General features: G+C 47.1%; 2 protein-coding genes across 2 annotated transcripts in view; one reads left to right on the forward strand and one right to left on the reverse strand.

Annotated features, from left to right (window-relative positions):
* The window catches only part of Dync1h1 (dynein cytoplasmic 1 heavy chain 1), a 66,498-nt gene extending 61,750 nt beyond the window's left edge, over nt 1-4,748 (reverse strand). Inside the window, exon 1 of the mRNA XM_075948504.1 lies at nt 4,340-4,748. Within this exon, the coding sequence (XP_075804619.1) occupies nt 4,340-4,592 (253 nt within the window). The 5' untranslated portion in view covers nt 4,593-4,748. The remainder of the gene's footprint in view (nt 1-4,339) is intronic.
* A 7,137-nt stretch (nt 4,749-11,885) lies between these two features.
* LOC142834990 (large ribosomal subunit protein eL42-like) lies at nt 11,886-12,212 on the forward strand. Its single transcript, XM_075948049.1, has one exon. It carries the CDS (start codon nt 11,892-11,894, stop codon nt 12,210-12,212), a length of 321 nt encoding a protein of 106 aa, XP_075804164.1. The 5' UTR covers nt 11,886-11,891.
* Nucleotides 12,213-14,803: the final 2,591 nt, after the last annotated feature.

Here is a 14,803-nt window from a genome sequence, read left to right on the forward strand (position 1 = left end):
CAAAGTCAAAGGTACTTTTGTGGACTTTTTGTTTCATTTTATTGTGGCATTTTTTAATCTTATTGTTTTTTGTTTGCTTTGACTTTTGCTTTGTGAAGTTTTTTGTGGTTTTTTTGAGACAGGCTTTCTTGATGTAGCCCTGGCTGTCGTGGAACTAGCTCTGAAGAATAGGCTGGCCTCAAATTCAGAGATTCGCCTGTACAGAGATCTGCTTGTCTCTACCTCCCAAGTGCTGGAATCTTTTTGTTTTTGTTTTGAAAGATAAAAAGAACATAAAGTCAGATGCACAGGGAGGTGGGGAGAATCTGGAGAAATTAGGGGGGAGGAAAAATATGGTCAAAATATTATATGGAAAATTTTTTCAATTAAAAAAAAGAAAACAGCAACAAAGTCCTTTTTCTTTTTCAAAAATGTGCATTGGTGTTTTGCCCGCACGTATTCTTTTGAGTGTGTCAGATCTTGGAGTTACAGACAGTTGTGAGCCACTATGTGGGTGCTGGGAACTGAACCTGGGTTCTTTGAAAGAACTGCCAGTGCTCTTAACTGCTGAGCCATCTCTCCAGCCCCTCCCCCCCACAAGGCCTTTTTCTAACAGATCTTAGAGTTCCTGTTTCCTTCCTCAGCAATGAACAAGGGTAAACTGATTCTCTCCTGGGATATTCAGCCCACCTTACTCTTTTGGAAAGCGGTGGATACGGTCACCCCTTTGCACGAAAACCACATTTACTGCATTGCACATCCCCGTTCACCACGCTGCAGACTGCCTTGCCCTATAAGGGTGTAGGGCCCCACCTGCACCCTGACAGCTTATGGCCTCACAGAAAGCTTTTCCTGTTGACTTATTGATCACTTTACTAACCATGTGAGGGTCAAGTCTGGAAATGAATGCAGGCTGAAGATCCATAATCTGAAATTTTCAATTTTTTGAAGATCAGAAAGTTTCAGATTAAGAAGTATTTCATATTAGAGAGGCAAAAAGTCATACTTGAAACACTTCTGACCGCCAGCATTCCTCAACACCCCCAGGGATCCTCAGCTGTATGAAGTCTTTAAAGCCACCGATTGCCACACTTCATAATTTCTCATGAAAATTACATGATTAGAAAACAATCTTTGAAAGCCCATAGAACAGTTTTCCTAGGTCTCCACACAACTATGCTTCTATAAAGCTGGGAGCCATAAACTACTCTATGTGGAATGTGAAAATTTTTCCCATTCCAGTCCCCAGCCACTCCGCACTAACGAAGAGCTGAATCCCCTAAATTACCTACTCAGAAAATACTGCATTGCCAGTTCAAGACACACACTAAGAGCAGCCACTACTCCCAGCAGTGAAGACAAAGTTCCAAGCTGAAGAACGGAGTGAAGCAAGAGCAAGTATGTGGCGCCTGCCTCCCCCCTCGCCCCCACATCATTCCTGTCGGGCACTCATAAAAGCTGGAGGTCACAGAGACATACACGGTGGTTATGTTCCTACTGACAGGACCAACTTGCCAGGAACACAAGAGAAACCGGCACTCATCTAAGAACTGCTATGAAAGCATCCTTACTGTGTGAACCAAATAGTTAAGGAACAAACACCTTTTCATCTAGAAGAAAACAATTTCTCACAACTAGGGGTTACAGAAAGATTTCTCAAAGTGAAAAGCTGTGACTTACTTGCTGACTCTCTGAGGATGCTTCATTAGCAAAATAAACTGTTAATCTCATAACCCTTATTCTATCTATACTTTGAGGAACTCTGCACTTTAATGCAAAGTTTATAGCTGGTTGAGGTAGCTTAAAAAAACTTATCTGGCCACATACAAAAATGCCTTTATATACTTGCTACAAGTGTTTGGGAAGGGACTGGAGACGCAGCTCAGCTGGTGGAAAGCTTGCCCGGCATACAATAAGTCCTGTACACTATCCCCAGCATCACAGTAAAAACTGACCATGGTAGAGAATGTCTTTAGCACATGGGAGGCTAAGGCAGAAATGTCAGAAGTTCAAGATAATCTTTGGCTACAAATGAGTTTGAGGCCATGTTAGAATACATGAGAATTTGTCTTTAAAAAGAGAGGAAAAGGAGGGGTTACTAATATTAAAAACAAACTTCCCAGTTCAGGAAAACAGTTACACTGTTAATCACAGTTGGTGGTATTTATTCATTGCAATCAACTACTGCCTGCACATACCTGTCTTAAGTGTGCAGAAGTCAACGTGGACTCCTAAGAACTACCAAAACAAAGCCCTCCCAGCAAGGGCCCAGATTCTGTATAGGCCCAGGTCTTCGTATAGTGCTACGGGTGCAGTTCAGTGTTAAAATGTGTGCTTGGTAGCCCCCAGGAGGCAGAGAGCCAGGAAATCTCCATGAGTTGAGGTCAGCCTGGTCTACATAGTTCCAGGTCAATAGTGCCTACACTGTGAGACTTTTTCTCCTAACAAATAAACAACAACAACAAGAGTGTGCTTATTAGCATGTCCTGGATTCGACCCTCAGAACAGACTACAAAGATGCTAACAAGAATGAGTTCCTAGGGCATAAGCTTGAATTTTTAAATCTTTCCTTATGTTCTCATGAGTGAACAAGAAATTAATGGTATGTTACATTGCTAGGAATACATACAGGACTTTTTATAAACACAGAAGGGAGGTATTTCAGTCTCAGACACTCAGATTCCTTAGTCAACTTTCAAAAGTGCAAGTCATTGTGGAACCTGGGCTGGGATGCTCGACCATCCCTTTGCCCAAATAAATGTGTACTGCATGGGCACTGTGCCATTCCACCCTCAGTACCAGACTGACTTGTAGGAGAAAAGCAAATTACTGACCACTACTCCAGAGCAAAGAACAAAACCTGGTTTTCATAAAGAGAAACCATGACTCATGGTTTTCATGTGTTTGGGTTTAAATCACTGATCTCAATACATAAACTGTGCAGCAAAGAATATAAAAGAATTAGCTAGGGTCAGACTTCTCTAAATCTTTAAAAACATAGGTTAAAGATTATTTTAGTAAAAGACTTGCACACACCCCACAGAAGCCCAAAAGAGCATGGGCCAAAGGGCCCACAGGGACTTTACTGGGTAGGAGGATTCTAGGTGATTTTTATTTCAAGTATGTTTCAAATTTTCTATAGTTAAACCTGTTTATAGACAAAAGTAGTTTTTTCTCCCTTTTTACACTAGCAATTTCCATGCAGGAATACAAACTCCAAATGTAAAGGAAACAACCTTCAACCACACTAAACAAGCATCAGTAACATACTGCTTTCAACATTCCTTGTGATCAAAGAGAATATTTTGCTATCCTCTAAATTCCAGCCCAAACCAAAGCCACAATGAATATTTTGTAAATAAGAACAGCCTTTAAGGGATACAAACTATCTGAAAGATACAAACTATCTGAGACAAGAGCAGCGACTCCGGTTTTCTACCAGGGAACCAGCCAGTCTTTTGAAATTCTAAGAAACTTGCTAGCAAACATTCTCAGACCATCTTCAATCTCTTAAGTGCTAATTTTAAAATTTACTTGGACAGCACCTCTGTATTCCTAGGGGGATGATGCCACACCCATTCACCAGCGTGTCACACACGCTCTCCAGATGCTACCAAGTGGTTTTAAAGACTCCAAGAGGAAAGAATCCTGCAAGCAAGCTCCAGATTCCACAATGCATCTAAGGATGCTGCAAGTGTCTATCGGAGGAGACAATTGGAGTATGTCAAATTTGGCCTCCTTCCCCAACCAGGTAACCAACATTTTTTAAAAAATCTTTGAAATCACACTTAAACGGTTACAGGACTGTCATTAATCAGCAATTAATTATCTACTCAACAATTACAAGCCACGATCAGCAAAACAAGCAATGAACTGGAAACTGGTATTTTCAGTATAGTCTAAGGTCCAGTACTAGCTGGTGACCTTGGGCCAGTCACAGGATTCGGTTTCCTGTTTGTAAAATGAGGAGATACACCCACTCAGCAACGATGCTGTGGGGCCAAGGGAGGCCTAGGCGTAGGCAGCCACAGACAGCAGAGATGCTGGGTGCCCAGGGCCTGCCCATTCAGGCTCCCTCCAACCCACTGGTACCCAAACCCACCCAGGGGTCAGCACCCAGGCTGCCCTGGACACATCATTCCCGAAGCAGGCTGAGCTTGGACACGAATCGAAACGAAAAGCTCATGTGACTTTGGAGGCAGAGATGCGGCCCTGCTCCCGGCCAGGCCCGGGAGACGCCGTCTCCACCCAACTCGGCCATCTTGAGAAGCCGCGGAGACAAAGCGACCCCACAGTGCGGGCGCCGTCAGACCGGGGTCCCCTTGCCGCTCCACGCGACCGGGGAGGGGGCGCCGCGCACCTTTGAGGGTGGAGCGCTCCACCAGGACCGTGTGGACCTGCGGGTCTGACAGGAACTTGCGCATCTGCTCCAGGGCGCTCTTCTCCTCCAGCGCCGCCTCCAGCGCGGCCGGCGCGTCGCCGCCGTCCTCCAGCAGCAGCGGCACCAGCTTGCGCAGGTGCTTCTGTAACACCGCCACGTCCGCCACATTCTGCACCGCCGACACCTCCAGGCCGGCCGAGCCGTCTTCGCCGCCGCCGCCGGGCTCCGACATGGCGGATCCGCAGAAGGGAAGAGAGAGAAAGAGAGAGAGTCGAGAAGGGCGGTCACCGCCGGGCGCGAGGGAGCAGAGAGCGAGAGGAACCGGAGCACGAAGACGCTGCGTCCGCTAGCCCGCGGCCGACTGCGGACAGCGGAGCCGGCTCCGCCCTAAAGGCCGCCGCTCCCGCCGGCCCCGCCCCGCCCCGCTGGCTGCAGCCACCGGCGCCCGCTCGCGGTTGGCGTCGCGACGTTACGCATGCGCCTAAAGGCGGGGCTAAGCACGGTGCCGCGTGGCTTTTTGGTACTTGTAGTCCGAACGCAGGGCGGGGCCCGCGTGTCTCCGCCCTGGAGTGGTCCAGGAGCCCCGTCTGTTTTCATTGCAGGGTCGCAAAGAATATCACAGAGCCCCGCAGGCTCATAAATAGTGTATGAAGAATGCATTGACGAGAGTTGATATTTAGCGAGCGCTCATCTTCTGCCCGGCATTGTTCCCTGCGTTCTCCCATTGAATGAATGAATGAGTCTGGAGTGTCACCATCAACCTCAACCCACTCGTTATTAGAAATACATGGGAATATGGGGAATTTTTTCAGGGGAAGAGATGAGGGTCGTGTCCACAGTTAACCTCGCTAATCTGGCAAAGGAAGAGGGTGGAAGGGGTGAGACGTTCTCAGTTAAGGAACTGGCCTCTAGAAAGGAAAGATTATGGGTGCGGCAATGACTGCAGTGCAGTAGAAGGTTAGACCAAAAGAAACCTGGAATGCAGATAGCATCAAGCTGTGATGGGACCTGGCTTCTGATGACAGCGTCATTTACCAAGCAAGGGTGATGTGTCTGTAAGGGGAGGATCCGTATGAGTGAATCTGCTGACAACAGCTCCTCTCCCAGCCCTGAACCTGCACAGCCCTTCTACGGGCCCAGGAATCGGGGTCGGAGGGAGGCAGGGGCTGGAACGCCTCCCAACTAAGTTACCCTGCTTCTGACTCACCGCTACCGCCTCCCATACACGGAGGACAAAAAGGTCAGCAACTGGCTGCTTACTTTTCTTCGGAATAGTAATTGGCCTTGGAAATTTCAGATTCATAACTTGCTTTTTCAATTGGGTAGAGGGAACTTAGCCAAAGTCGTCTTTAAAAAAATGATAACGCAGTTAGAAAGCTGAATCCTGATTGGTGGACTGATGATGGCATGATGTGATTCTCTCAAATCGTCTTTGGAAAACAGTGAGTCCTATAATATGCTTATTTCCCGTGCAATTTCCCAGTGCCAGGTCCCAAAGACTGCTGATGGAGCCCTGGAACTACTCGGACGATTCCTCTAGAAGCTCGTGTGTGTGAGAGAGAACAGATAATTTTATCCCCACCCTCCCTCCATCAGTCCATTCTGGTATGATGCTTCCGAGAAGTTCTAAGCCATCTTTGCGGAGGTGAGAGGATGAGTTGGAACTCCGGAAAAGCTGTCACGCCAGCAGTGGCTAGTGCTGGACACCCACTTAACGCTAGCTGCTGTGTCACTCTTCCCTCTGCATAACCTGCAGGGACTTGGTGGGGGCAGGGGCTGATTGCACGCTGGCTGCTCCGTGAGTCAGCGTCTGCCTGGGAAATGTAGTCATTCAGTCATCCGAGAGACTCACATCTGCATCCTGGCTCTAAATCAGGGAAAGACAGAAATGATCTATCTACAAGGATACAAAATGCACCAAACCTGCTTTTTTTCCCCTCTAAATATGTTTGTTTTTAATATGGTAAGAATAGGCACACTTGAGTAGCAGCTTGCTGCCCACAGGCCGCTGAGACGTCTAAGTGCATCATTGCAGAGGCTGACCAGACAGGGCTGAAGGGGAGTGGAGCTTGTTTGAAGGTGCCCCTCTGCCTCATAGGCATAGGACTCGGCCGATCCCAGGTGGGAATGGGACCCCACCCTGGCTTTTCCATAGTTTCCTGTCCATGAAAGGACTTTCAATGCTTTCAATGTTGAGAGGTGCTGGAGAGAGAGCCCTCTCAGCCAGTGTGGGATGATGGGAAGATACTGCATGGAGTGCTGCGCAGGCCCAACTTGGTGCCAGACTCATTCTCCTCCTTCTGCTCCCCCTACCAAACCATGCGCAACACCCAGTCTCTCAGTGGGACCCCTGTCAAACCAGTCTTCAGGCTTTAATTCCCATATACCCCTACTCTGAACCCCATATTGGCATTTTTTTTTTAAAGGTCTTAGCTGGTCAGTGGTGGCACACACCTTTAATCCCAGCATTTAGGAGACTTTAGACTCAAGCAAGCTTCCAGCTCATCCTCTTTTGGCCTGTAATTGCAGCACTGGCATCGTGGAGTGGTTCATGTTGGGCCATTCGTTCATAATCACCCCACTTCTGACAATACTATCAGGCCTGGTGAGCACCGAACACTTGTTTACTGTTTGTTCCCAGGCTAGGGACGGGAGCGGTGGAGGCGGTAGTCTCCACGTGTACATGAAGTTTTAAAGGACCCTCCCTGCCATTTGGGCTGCTAGCGCTGCTGGAGGACACAGCGGCATTTCACCTCACTGAAGAACTCTTTTTGATGAAGCTTTTCCCAGGTACCCCTCTTTCTGTCTTGGTTCGGTGTTAAATGGGCCTCAAGGTGAGGACTGAACTGAATTGGGGTCCTAGAAATTTCAAGAAATGAAGGTTGGAGTTGGAGACCAGGGAAATCACTCACCAGCAGGAACAGAACGGTCCGTTCACGCCCCCTGGTGGTTGGGAATTTTCTCTCACTTTCGGGGACCTCCTTTCCATCCCCATCACCCCATTCATCTGCGTGGGCGCCACCCGGTCACCAAGTGAATGCCAGCCCGTATCCCACCACCCACAAGGAAGATTTGTTGAAAAATATCTACCTGGGCAGACAATTCACCCAACCCCTCGAAGCCCCTGGGACTCCCTAGATCCTCCCCTCTCAAACCCTCTAGTGGTTCCAGCCATATATTTCTTACCAAAACCTGCGTCCCCAGCCAAGATTATTACTCCCTGGGTGCCCATCCCCCTCTCCTCTCAGCCTTCCTAATTTTTACCTCCCACACCCACCTACTTCTTTAAAATGGTCCAGGTTGGGCATCTATTAAATCTCAGCACTAGAGAGGCAGAGGCAGGGAACATCACAAATCCCAGGACAGCCTGGGCTGTCAGAAACATTCAAATCAAAACAAAGCAAGGCAAGAAAGAGAAAGAAACCCTGTCACACCCTCCTGCAAGTACCGTATCTCTGCTGCTCTTTCTAGCAGCATTGGACGTAAATGCAATGAACCCTGCCTTGAAGACTTAGCTCTCCTACTCAGTCCTTATGTTCCCAGCTAGTGCTGTGGCCAACAACCCTCCACACCTGGACAAAGCCAGTCTCAGTCTCCTTGTTTGACATGCCAAAAGCTTTTCACAGAGGCCCTCACAGCCAAGTTTTCCTGATTCTTTCCCTCCCTCCTCTGAAGGAGGGTGTGGCTTGGTGTTTAGCTCTCCTTGGTCTTGAACCAGCATCTCTGCAGCCTGACTGTGCAGTGCAGCTGTACCTGCTGGCTCCCTATATCAGAGGGGGATTAGAGTGTACCACAGTTGTTGAGTAAGTGTTCTAGAAAATTTCAAGGGGAGGGGAGAGTAGGGGAGGGGAGCAGAGAAAAATGTATAGCTCAATAAAATAAAAAAAGACATACATATACACAGTAAAAAAGGAAATTTTAAGCTTATAGGGGGTGCTTTAATTCTTCTATATCCTCATCCTCCTCCTTTCTCGTCTTCCTCCTACTCTTCTCCTCCTCCTCTTCCTTCCTCTGCTTTGTCGGTTTCTTCTTTATGCTGAGGATTGAACTCAAGGTCTTGTGCATACTTGGCAAGTGCTCTAGCCCCGAAATGCATCGACACACACCTCCTGTCTGTATTCTTGTTCTATTGATTAGAGAAAGAGGAGTGTTGAAAAATCTCTGGCAGTAATTGGGACTTTGTCTCTGCTTGCAATTCCATCTGTTTCCTGTGATCTTGGGACTTATTTTCCTGTGGTCATCAGTCAGTCCTCATGATGATGATGACAACTTTGGTTTTTTAAGACAAGGTTTCTCTGTGTAGCCCTAGCTGTCTTGGAACTTGCTTTGTAGACCAGGCTGGCCTTGAACTCACAGCGATCCACCTGCCTCTGCCTTTCAAGTGTTGGGATTAAAGGCTTGCGCCACCACACCCAGAAGTCCTGATTTTTAGTAGCTCCTCCATCGGTTGCTTGTTTTCTTTCTTCTGGCCCACGTTGGGCGCCATTTCGTAGTAATAAGAGCATTGGGTGCCGTTCTGTTGTATTAGGAGCGGCGGAGCTGCGTCCCCAGCACCCCGGCTGCCTGGCTAGCTTATGCCCCGAAATAATAACACACAAACTGTATTCATTTAAACACTGCTTGGCCCATTTCTATCTAGCCTCTTCTAGGCTAATTCTCACATATTAATTTAGCCCATTTCTAATCATCTGTGTTGCACCCCACAGTACGCTTACCGGGAAGATTCTAGCCTAAGTCCATCCTGGGTCGGAGCTGAATAGCGTCTGCCCTGGAGAGGGGAGCTTGGCGTCTCTCTGAGGCGTGTGCTCTCGAGAGGAGAGCTGTCGAGTCTGAGCTCACTTCCTCTTCCTCCCAGCATTCTGTTCTGTTTTCTCCACCCACCTGTGTTCTAACCTATGAGGGCCAGCCAAGCAGTTTCTTAATTTTTTTAACCAATGACCTTCCTCCATCATGACTGGAGCCCTGGGAGCACTCAGCATGTAAACACATCTTCTAGGATGCAATGGGAGAGGATTCAGGGCCTGTGGTTTCACAGTCTGGCCGTGCGCCATTGCCACCCCTGCAAGGAGGTGTTCAACAGTATCTAGGACCTGGAGAATTTGGTGCTTGTTTTTAATTTTTTGTGCCCCCCCCAAGGTCAGCAGCCTTCTGTCTCAGTATATTGCAGTTTTGAGACTGTTGATGAGAGGGGCTAGCCCCCTGTTGTAGGCTTTAGCTTCCATCAAAAAAAGGTTCCATATCTGAATTGGGGAGTGGCTTAATCCTTTAAGTGCGCCTGTGAGGAGAAAACTTCTTTTAAAATTTCTCCACAGTCATGGAGGGGCACTCCCCCCTCTTCAGACAACTGTGTGGCCAGATGACTAAGCTGCCACCTTCTTGGATGAGGGGATGGCTTGGCATTTCCCTCAGTGCTGGGACAGATGTCTTTGGAGGAGCAGGATCAGGTGGTCTTGTGACTGCTTTGGCCCCATGTGGTGCTGGCAATTAGAGCCAGCTGGGAGGTGGTATCCTGGGCAAGATTTCATCCTTGGAGAAAGTTAATAGGAGTATTTCCTTGGTGTCTTCAAAGGTTATACCAGTCTTTACAGGACTGAACAGTCAGGACTGTGCAGACTCCATGAACAGTAGAGTTATCTAAACAGGAGTTACCTGTGTGGTGCAGCTTCTTCCTCAAGCAGGTATCTGCTCCACCACCTGCTTTATCTGCCACTCCCTATCTTGCAATGACTTGAAGTGTTAATTTATATACATATCCATGCTTCGGAACCACAGGTTGAAGCCCCCTCAGATCCTGCAGCCACAAGACTGTGGGGCTAGTACAAACATCTACACATTCATTTATTTTTTTAAAAGATTTATTTATTTGTTATGTATACAACATTCTGCCTCCATGTATGCCTGCACGCCAGAAGAGGGCGACAGATTTCATTACAGATGGTTGTGAGCCACTATGTGGTTTCTGGAAATTGAACTCAGGACCTCTGGAAGAGCAGCTGGTGCTCTTAACCACTGAGCCATCTCTCCAGCCCCTTACACATTCATTTATCATCCATTGAGAAGTTATACATTCCAACTTTATATTCCTAATCTGGGGGTGGGGGCTAGAGAGATGGTTTGGCAGCTGGGAGTGCTAGCTACTCTTCCAGAAGACCCAGGCTCTGTTCTCAGCACCCACATGGTAGCTCACAGCTGTCTGTGGCTCCAGTTCCAGGGGAGTCAACACCCTCACACACACATTTATGAACGCAAAACACCAATGCACATAAAATAATTAAAAAATAAATTCCTAATTTGTCCATTTCTCTGGAGACCAATACAAGTGCCTTAGTATCCTTTGAAGCCTTTATATGAAGACCAGTGCCACCTCGGTATCCCACTGAGACACTGGATGCAATGTCCTGCTGGATGAGCAAGTCCACACCAGTGCTTCCTCCTATCCCCAAGAGTACCCACCTGGTCTAGATGTCCAGCTTAGTCTTGTTTTCTTCCAGTCAGAGACTCTGGTCCTGGGTCTCACAATCCCCTTAGTTACTGGGAGGGGACCCTGGCAACCCACACAGAGTATGTGCTTCTTAATTCCAGAGACCTTTGGTGGGCTGAGAGGTCCAGGACCAGCAGCCTCTCTGGACCAACTGGGGTTGTGGTGAGGATCTTGCTGGGGCCTCCAGAAATGTTACAGGAATCCTTCTGGAATAAGCACTCCAAAACTAACGAGAGTGGAAGATATCACCAGAGGACTGAAACCAGGACTGAAAGGCTTCAACTCTAGGTCCAGTTTGTATTCTCATTTTATACTCTAAAGTTACAAGGTGGGGCAGGGATGCAAGTGAGATTTTATAGAAGCTTATGTAGCAGTCAGCAGGTTGCTATTGTTTCAGCTATTTCTCCAGGTCTTTTATGTTTCACACAGCCAGTGAAGTCACAGGTAAACAGGCAGTACACGCAGTGCTTTAGGAGATCAATAAATAAACCAATAAGTCAGCACCTGATACGCTGTCTTTTCTAACTTAATATAATTATGAAATTTTATTCAGTTTCCTGTAAATCCATGAAATATGAATACAAAAATAGTTGTTTCTATGAAAACTGAGCAAAGGACTGGAGATGTGTTACGGTTGACAGAGTACGTACCTAGCCTAGCATTTACAAAGCCCTCAATTTGGGGAAGTAGAAAAGACAAGACCTCCTGAGTAAATTGGGAGCATGGGGACCTTGGGAGAAGGTTGAAGGGGAGGGGAGCAGAGAAAAATGTAGAGCTCAATAAAAATCAATAAAAAAATATATATATTAAAACACAAAGCCCTCAGTTTCGCCCCAGCTTTTATGAACCTGCATATTCTAACACCAGCACTGTGGGCAGTGGTGGCACACGCTTTTAATCCCAGCACCTAGGAGGCAGAGGCAGGGGATCTCTGTGAGTCAAGGCCAGCCTGATCCACAGACTGAGTTGCAGACAGTCAAGGCTACACAAAGAAATCCTGTCTCATAAAACCAACACCGGGCTTTCTGTGCCGATATTGCACCCTCCAACATGGTGAATGTTCCTAAGACCCGCTGGACATTCTGCAAGAAATGTGGCAAGCACCAACCCCACAAAGTGACCCAGTACAAGAAGGGCAAAGATTCTTTGTATGCCCAGGGAAAGTGGCATTATGACAGGAAACAGAGTGGCTATGGTGGGCAGACTAAGCCTATTTTCCGCAAAAACGCGAAAACTACAAAGAAGATTGTGCTGAGACTGAAATGTGTGGAGCCCAACTGCAGATCTAAGAGGATGCTGGCTATTAAGAGATGCAAGCATTTTGAACTGGGAAGTGATAAGAAGAGAAAGGGCCAAGTGATCCAGTTCTAAGCTGATCTTGTTATGAAGACAATAAAATCATGAGCGTTCACTCAAAAAAAAAAAAACCAAAATCAGAAAAAAATGAATTAAAAATCTAACAGCAGCGTACAGAGTATCTGAAGTTCAAGATCATTCTTAGCTACATTTGAGGCCGGGCTTGCCTACATAATATTACATTTCAAAAAAAGAAGAACAAGAGGGAAAAAATTAAAATAAAACAACCTGATCCTATTGTTGAAGACACCATGCACTCCAGAGGCCGAGCTGGAACTGACCTGAGTGTCCCCCGCTGTGAGCTAGTTCTCCTGGCACCAGAAGGCACCAGGCCAGCTCCCACAGGGGGAGGTAACCAGCAGTTCTACCCAGCTGTGATGCCTATGAATGACATCAATGAGCAGCATGGAATGACCTACTGAGTGCTGTAGTGACATGCATACCTTGGTGGTAACCAACAGCGCTCTAATTGGACTTAAGACCCACTCAACAAGACGGATAATATGCCTAGTTATTAGTGATTAAGAGAGTGAAATCAGGACTACTCAAAACCACAGTCAAGGAAACCTAGCCAACTACCTATGCTACTGAACTCGTGGATCTTGGACAACCTACAACCACTTTACTAAACCAACACAGTAAATAACATTTTCAACATCTGTCCTCATACCCACATGAAAGTGTGGTCCTCACCCCTCATCAAGGAAGCTTCTTTCTGCAACAGATGGGAACCATTACAAAACCCACAATGGGTGGACAGTGGTGATGCACACCTTCAATCCTAGCACTTGGGAGGCAGAGGCAGGGAGATCTGTGAGTTTGAGGCCAGCTGGTCTACAGAGTTGGTTCCAGGACAGCTAAGGCCACACAAAGAAACCCTGTCTTAAGAAAAATCCCAACCAATCAAAATGCGGAACTGTGGAGCCCAATCCCAATGGATACCACTACAAAGCCCGCAGCTCCGAAGGCAGACGAGGGGATGGAAAGAGTGTAAGAGTCAGAAGAACAAGGAGTATGCTGTGAGATTGTGTCTCCAGGGATGCCAGAACCAACATGACTGCCTAGATATGAGAAGAATAAGGATGACACCAATAGACGTGCCAAGGTGGACAGTCTCAGTCTCACACAAAGAGCTATAGGTAACTAGGAAGTGCTGAGAGTGGGAGAGAGAGTCTTCCCTAGGCAAGAGCACACCACTTGTTAGCAAAGGCCAAACTGTTTATCCAAAGCCCCCAAAACAGCCTTATGGCTAACATTCTACAGACTGAGCAGTTATATTTAGGAATGTGTATGTATATATGCATATCCATATCCATGTAACAACTAATGAAATAAGAGGTTATGAATTTGAAAGAGAGCAAAGAGGAAGAAGGGTTTGCAGGGAGAAATGATGCAATTTTTATCATAATCTCAAAATAAGGGAAAGCAAAGCCCCATAACTTGGGGTTGATCTCCAGGACCCACACGCTGACTGTTCTTGACCTCCACCTGCACGGTGTGCACAAATGAATACATGTAATTTTAGAAACCGAGCAGAGTACTTACAGTGTGACTCCAGCAGCATTTAACTTCACCTTGAGTGCAAATGCAGAGGCAGAATGACCCTGACCTTGTCCTGCCCAGCACCACCGTGAGGCATAAACTGATACCTACCTTATTCCTAAAAGTAAAATGTCAGCACTCTCTAGGCTCTTTCAAAGTAGACTAAACAAAAGAGCATATGGGCAGATTAAAAACAGCAGAAAAAAACAGGTTTCAAACTTACCAAACACACCAGACAGTGAGGGTGCAACACCCGTACCTGAGAGTGCGCGCCTTCATGACAGCAACAGTGCTCGCTGACCTCTGAGCTGACCACTCAGTGAAGCAGAGACCTGCAAAGTCTACCTAGGTCTTCAGCTCAGCCCATCGTCACCGACCACGTGGCCTGACTGAACTGTCAATCCAGCCTGTGAACTCACTGGTCTCTAACCTTGTATAGTCATTCTATAAAATGCAGCGCAGTCTGAGCTGCAATGTGTGATCTGAGAGTTATTAGTGGTTAAGAGAGTGAAAGCAGGACTACTCCAGACCACAGTCAATAAGAGGGATGTCAATTCTAACACGTGGAAAGAGAGGTGTGTCCATGTTTCTGACAGAGCACTCCCAACACCACGGCTACCTTCTAGGGTTACCAGTATATTGGGCAGGAAGCAGTGGGCAAGGGACATCAATAGGGTCTGTTGCCTCATTTGGATAGAGAGCTGGGTACTGACACTCCCTTCTCAAGACCCAACAACAGCTGTTGCAGGAGGGAGCTGCCTCTGTGGGTGGTCAGCTTCCACGCTGCTTCCTTCACTCCCTGGCTTTCTTGTAATAGGCATAGCTGTAGCTGAGCCTAGAGGGCACCAGCCCAGATTTCCAGGTTCTTGTGTCCTAGAACAGTAAGACACACGGATTGAGACAGCGGCAGGTAGTTTATTTTAAAAAGCAAAGCAATCAAAACTATGCCTGGGTAGGAGGTGCACGCCTTTCAGGGAGATCTCTGTGTTCAGAGTCTACAGAACGAGTTCCAGGCCAGGCAGGAATACATATCGAGACTCTGTCTTAAAAACAATCAAACAAGG

This window comes from Microtus pennsylvanicus, chromosome 14 (genome assembly GCF_037038515.1).
Source record: "Microtus pennsylvanicus isolate mMicPen1 chromosome 14, mMicPen1.hap1, whole genome shotgun sequence".
Taxonomy (NCBI): Eukaryota; Metazoa; Chordata; class Mammalia; order Rodentia; family Cricetidae; genus Microtus; species Microtus pennsylvanicus.

Coding starts and splice junctions, on each gene's coding strand:
- LOC142834990 (XM_075948049.1), top strand. CDS start 11,892: ATGGTGAATGTTCCTAAGACCCGCTGGACATTCTGCAAGAAATGTGGC.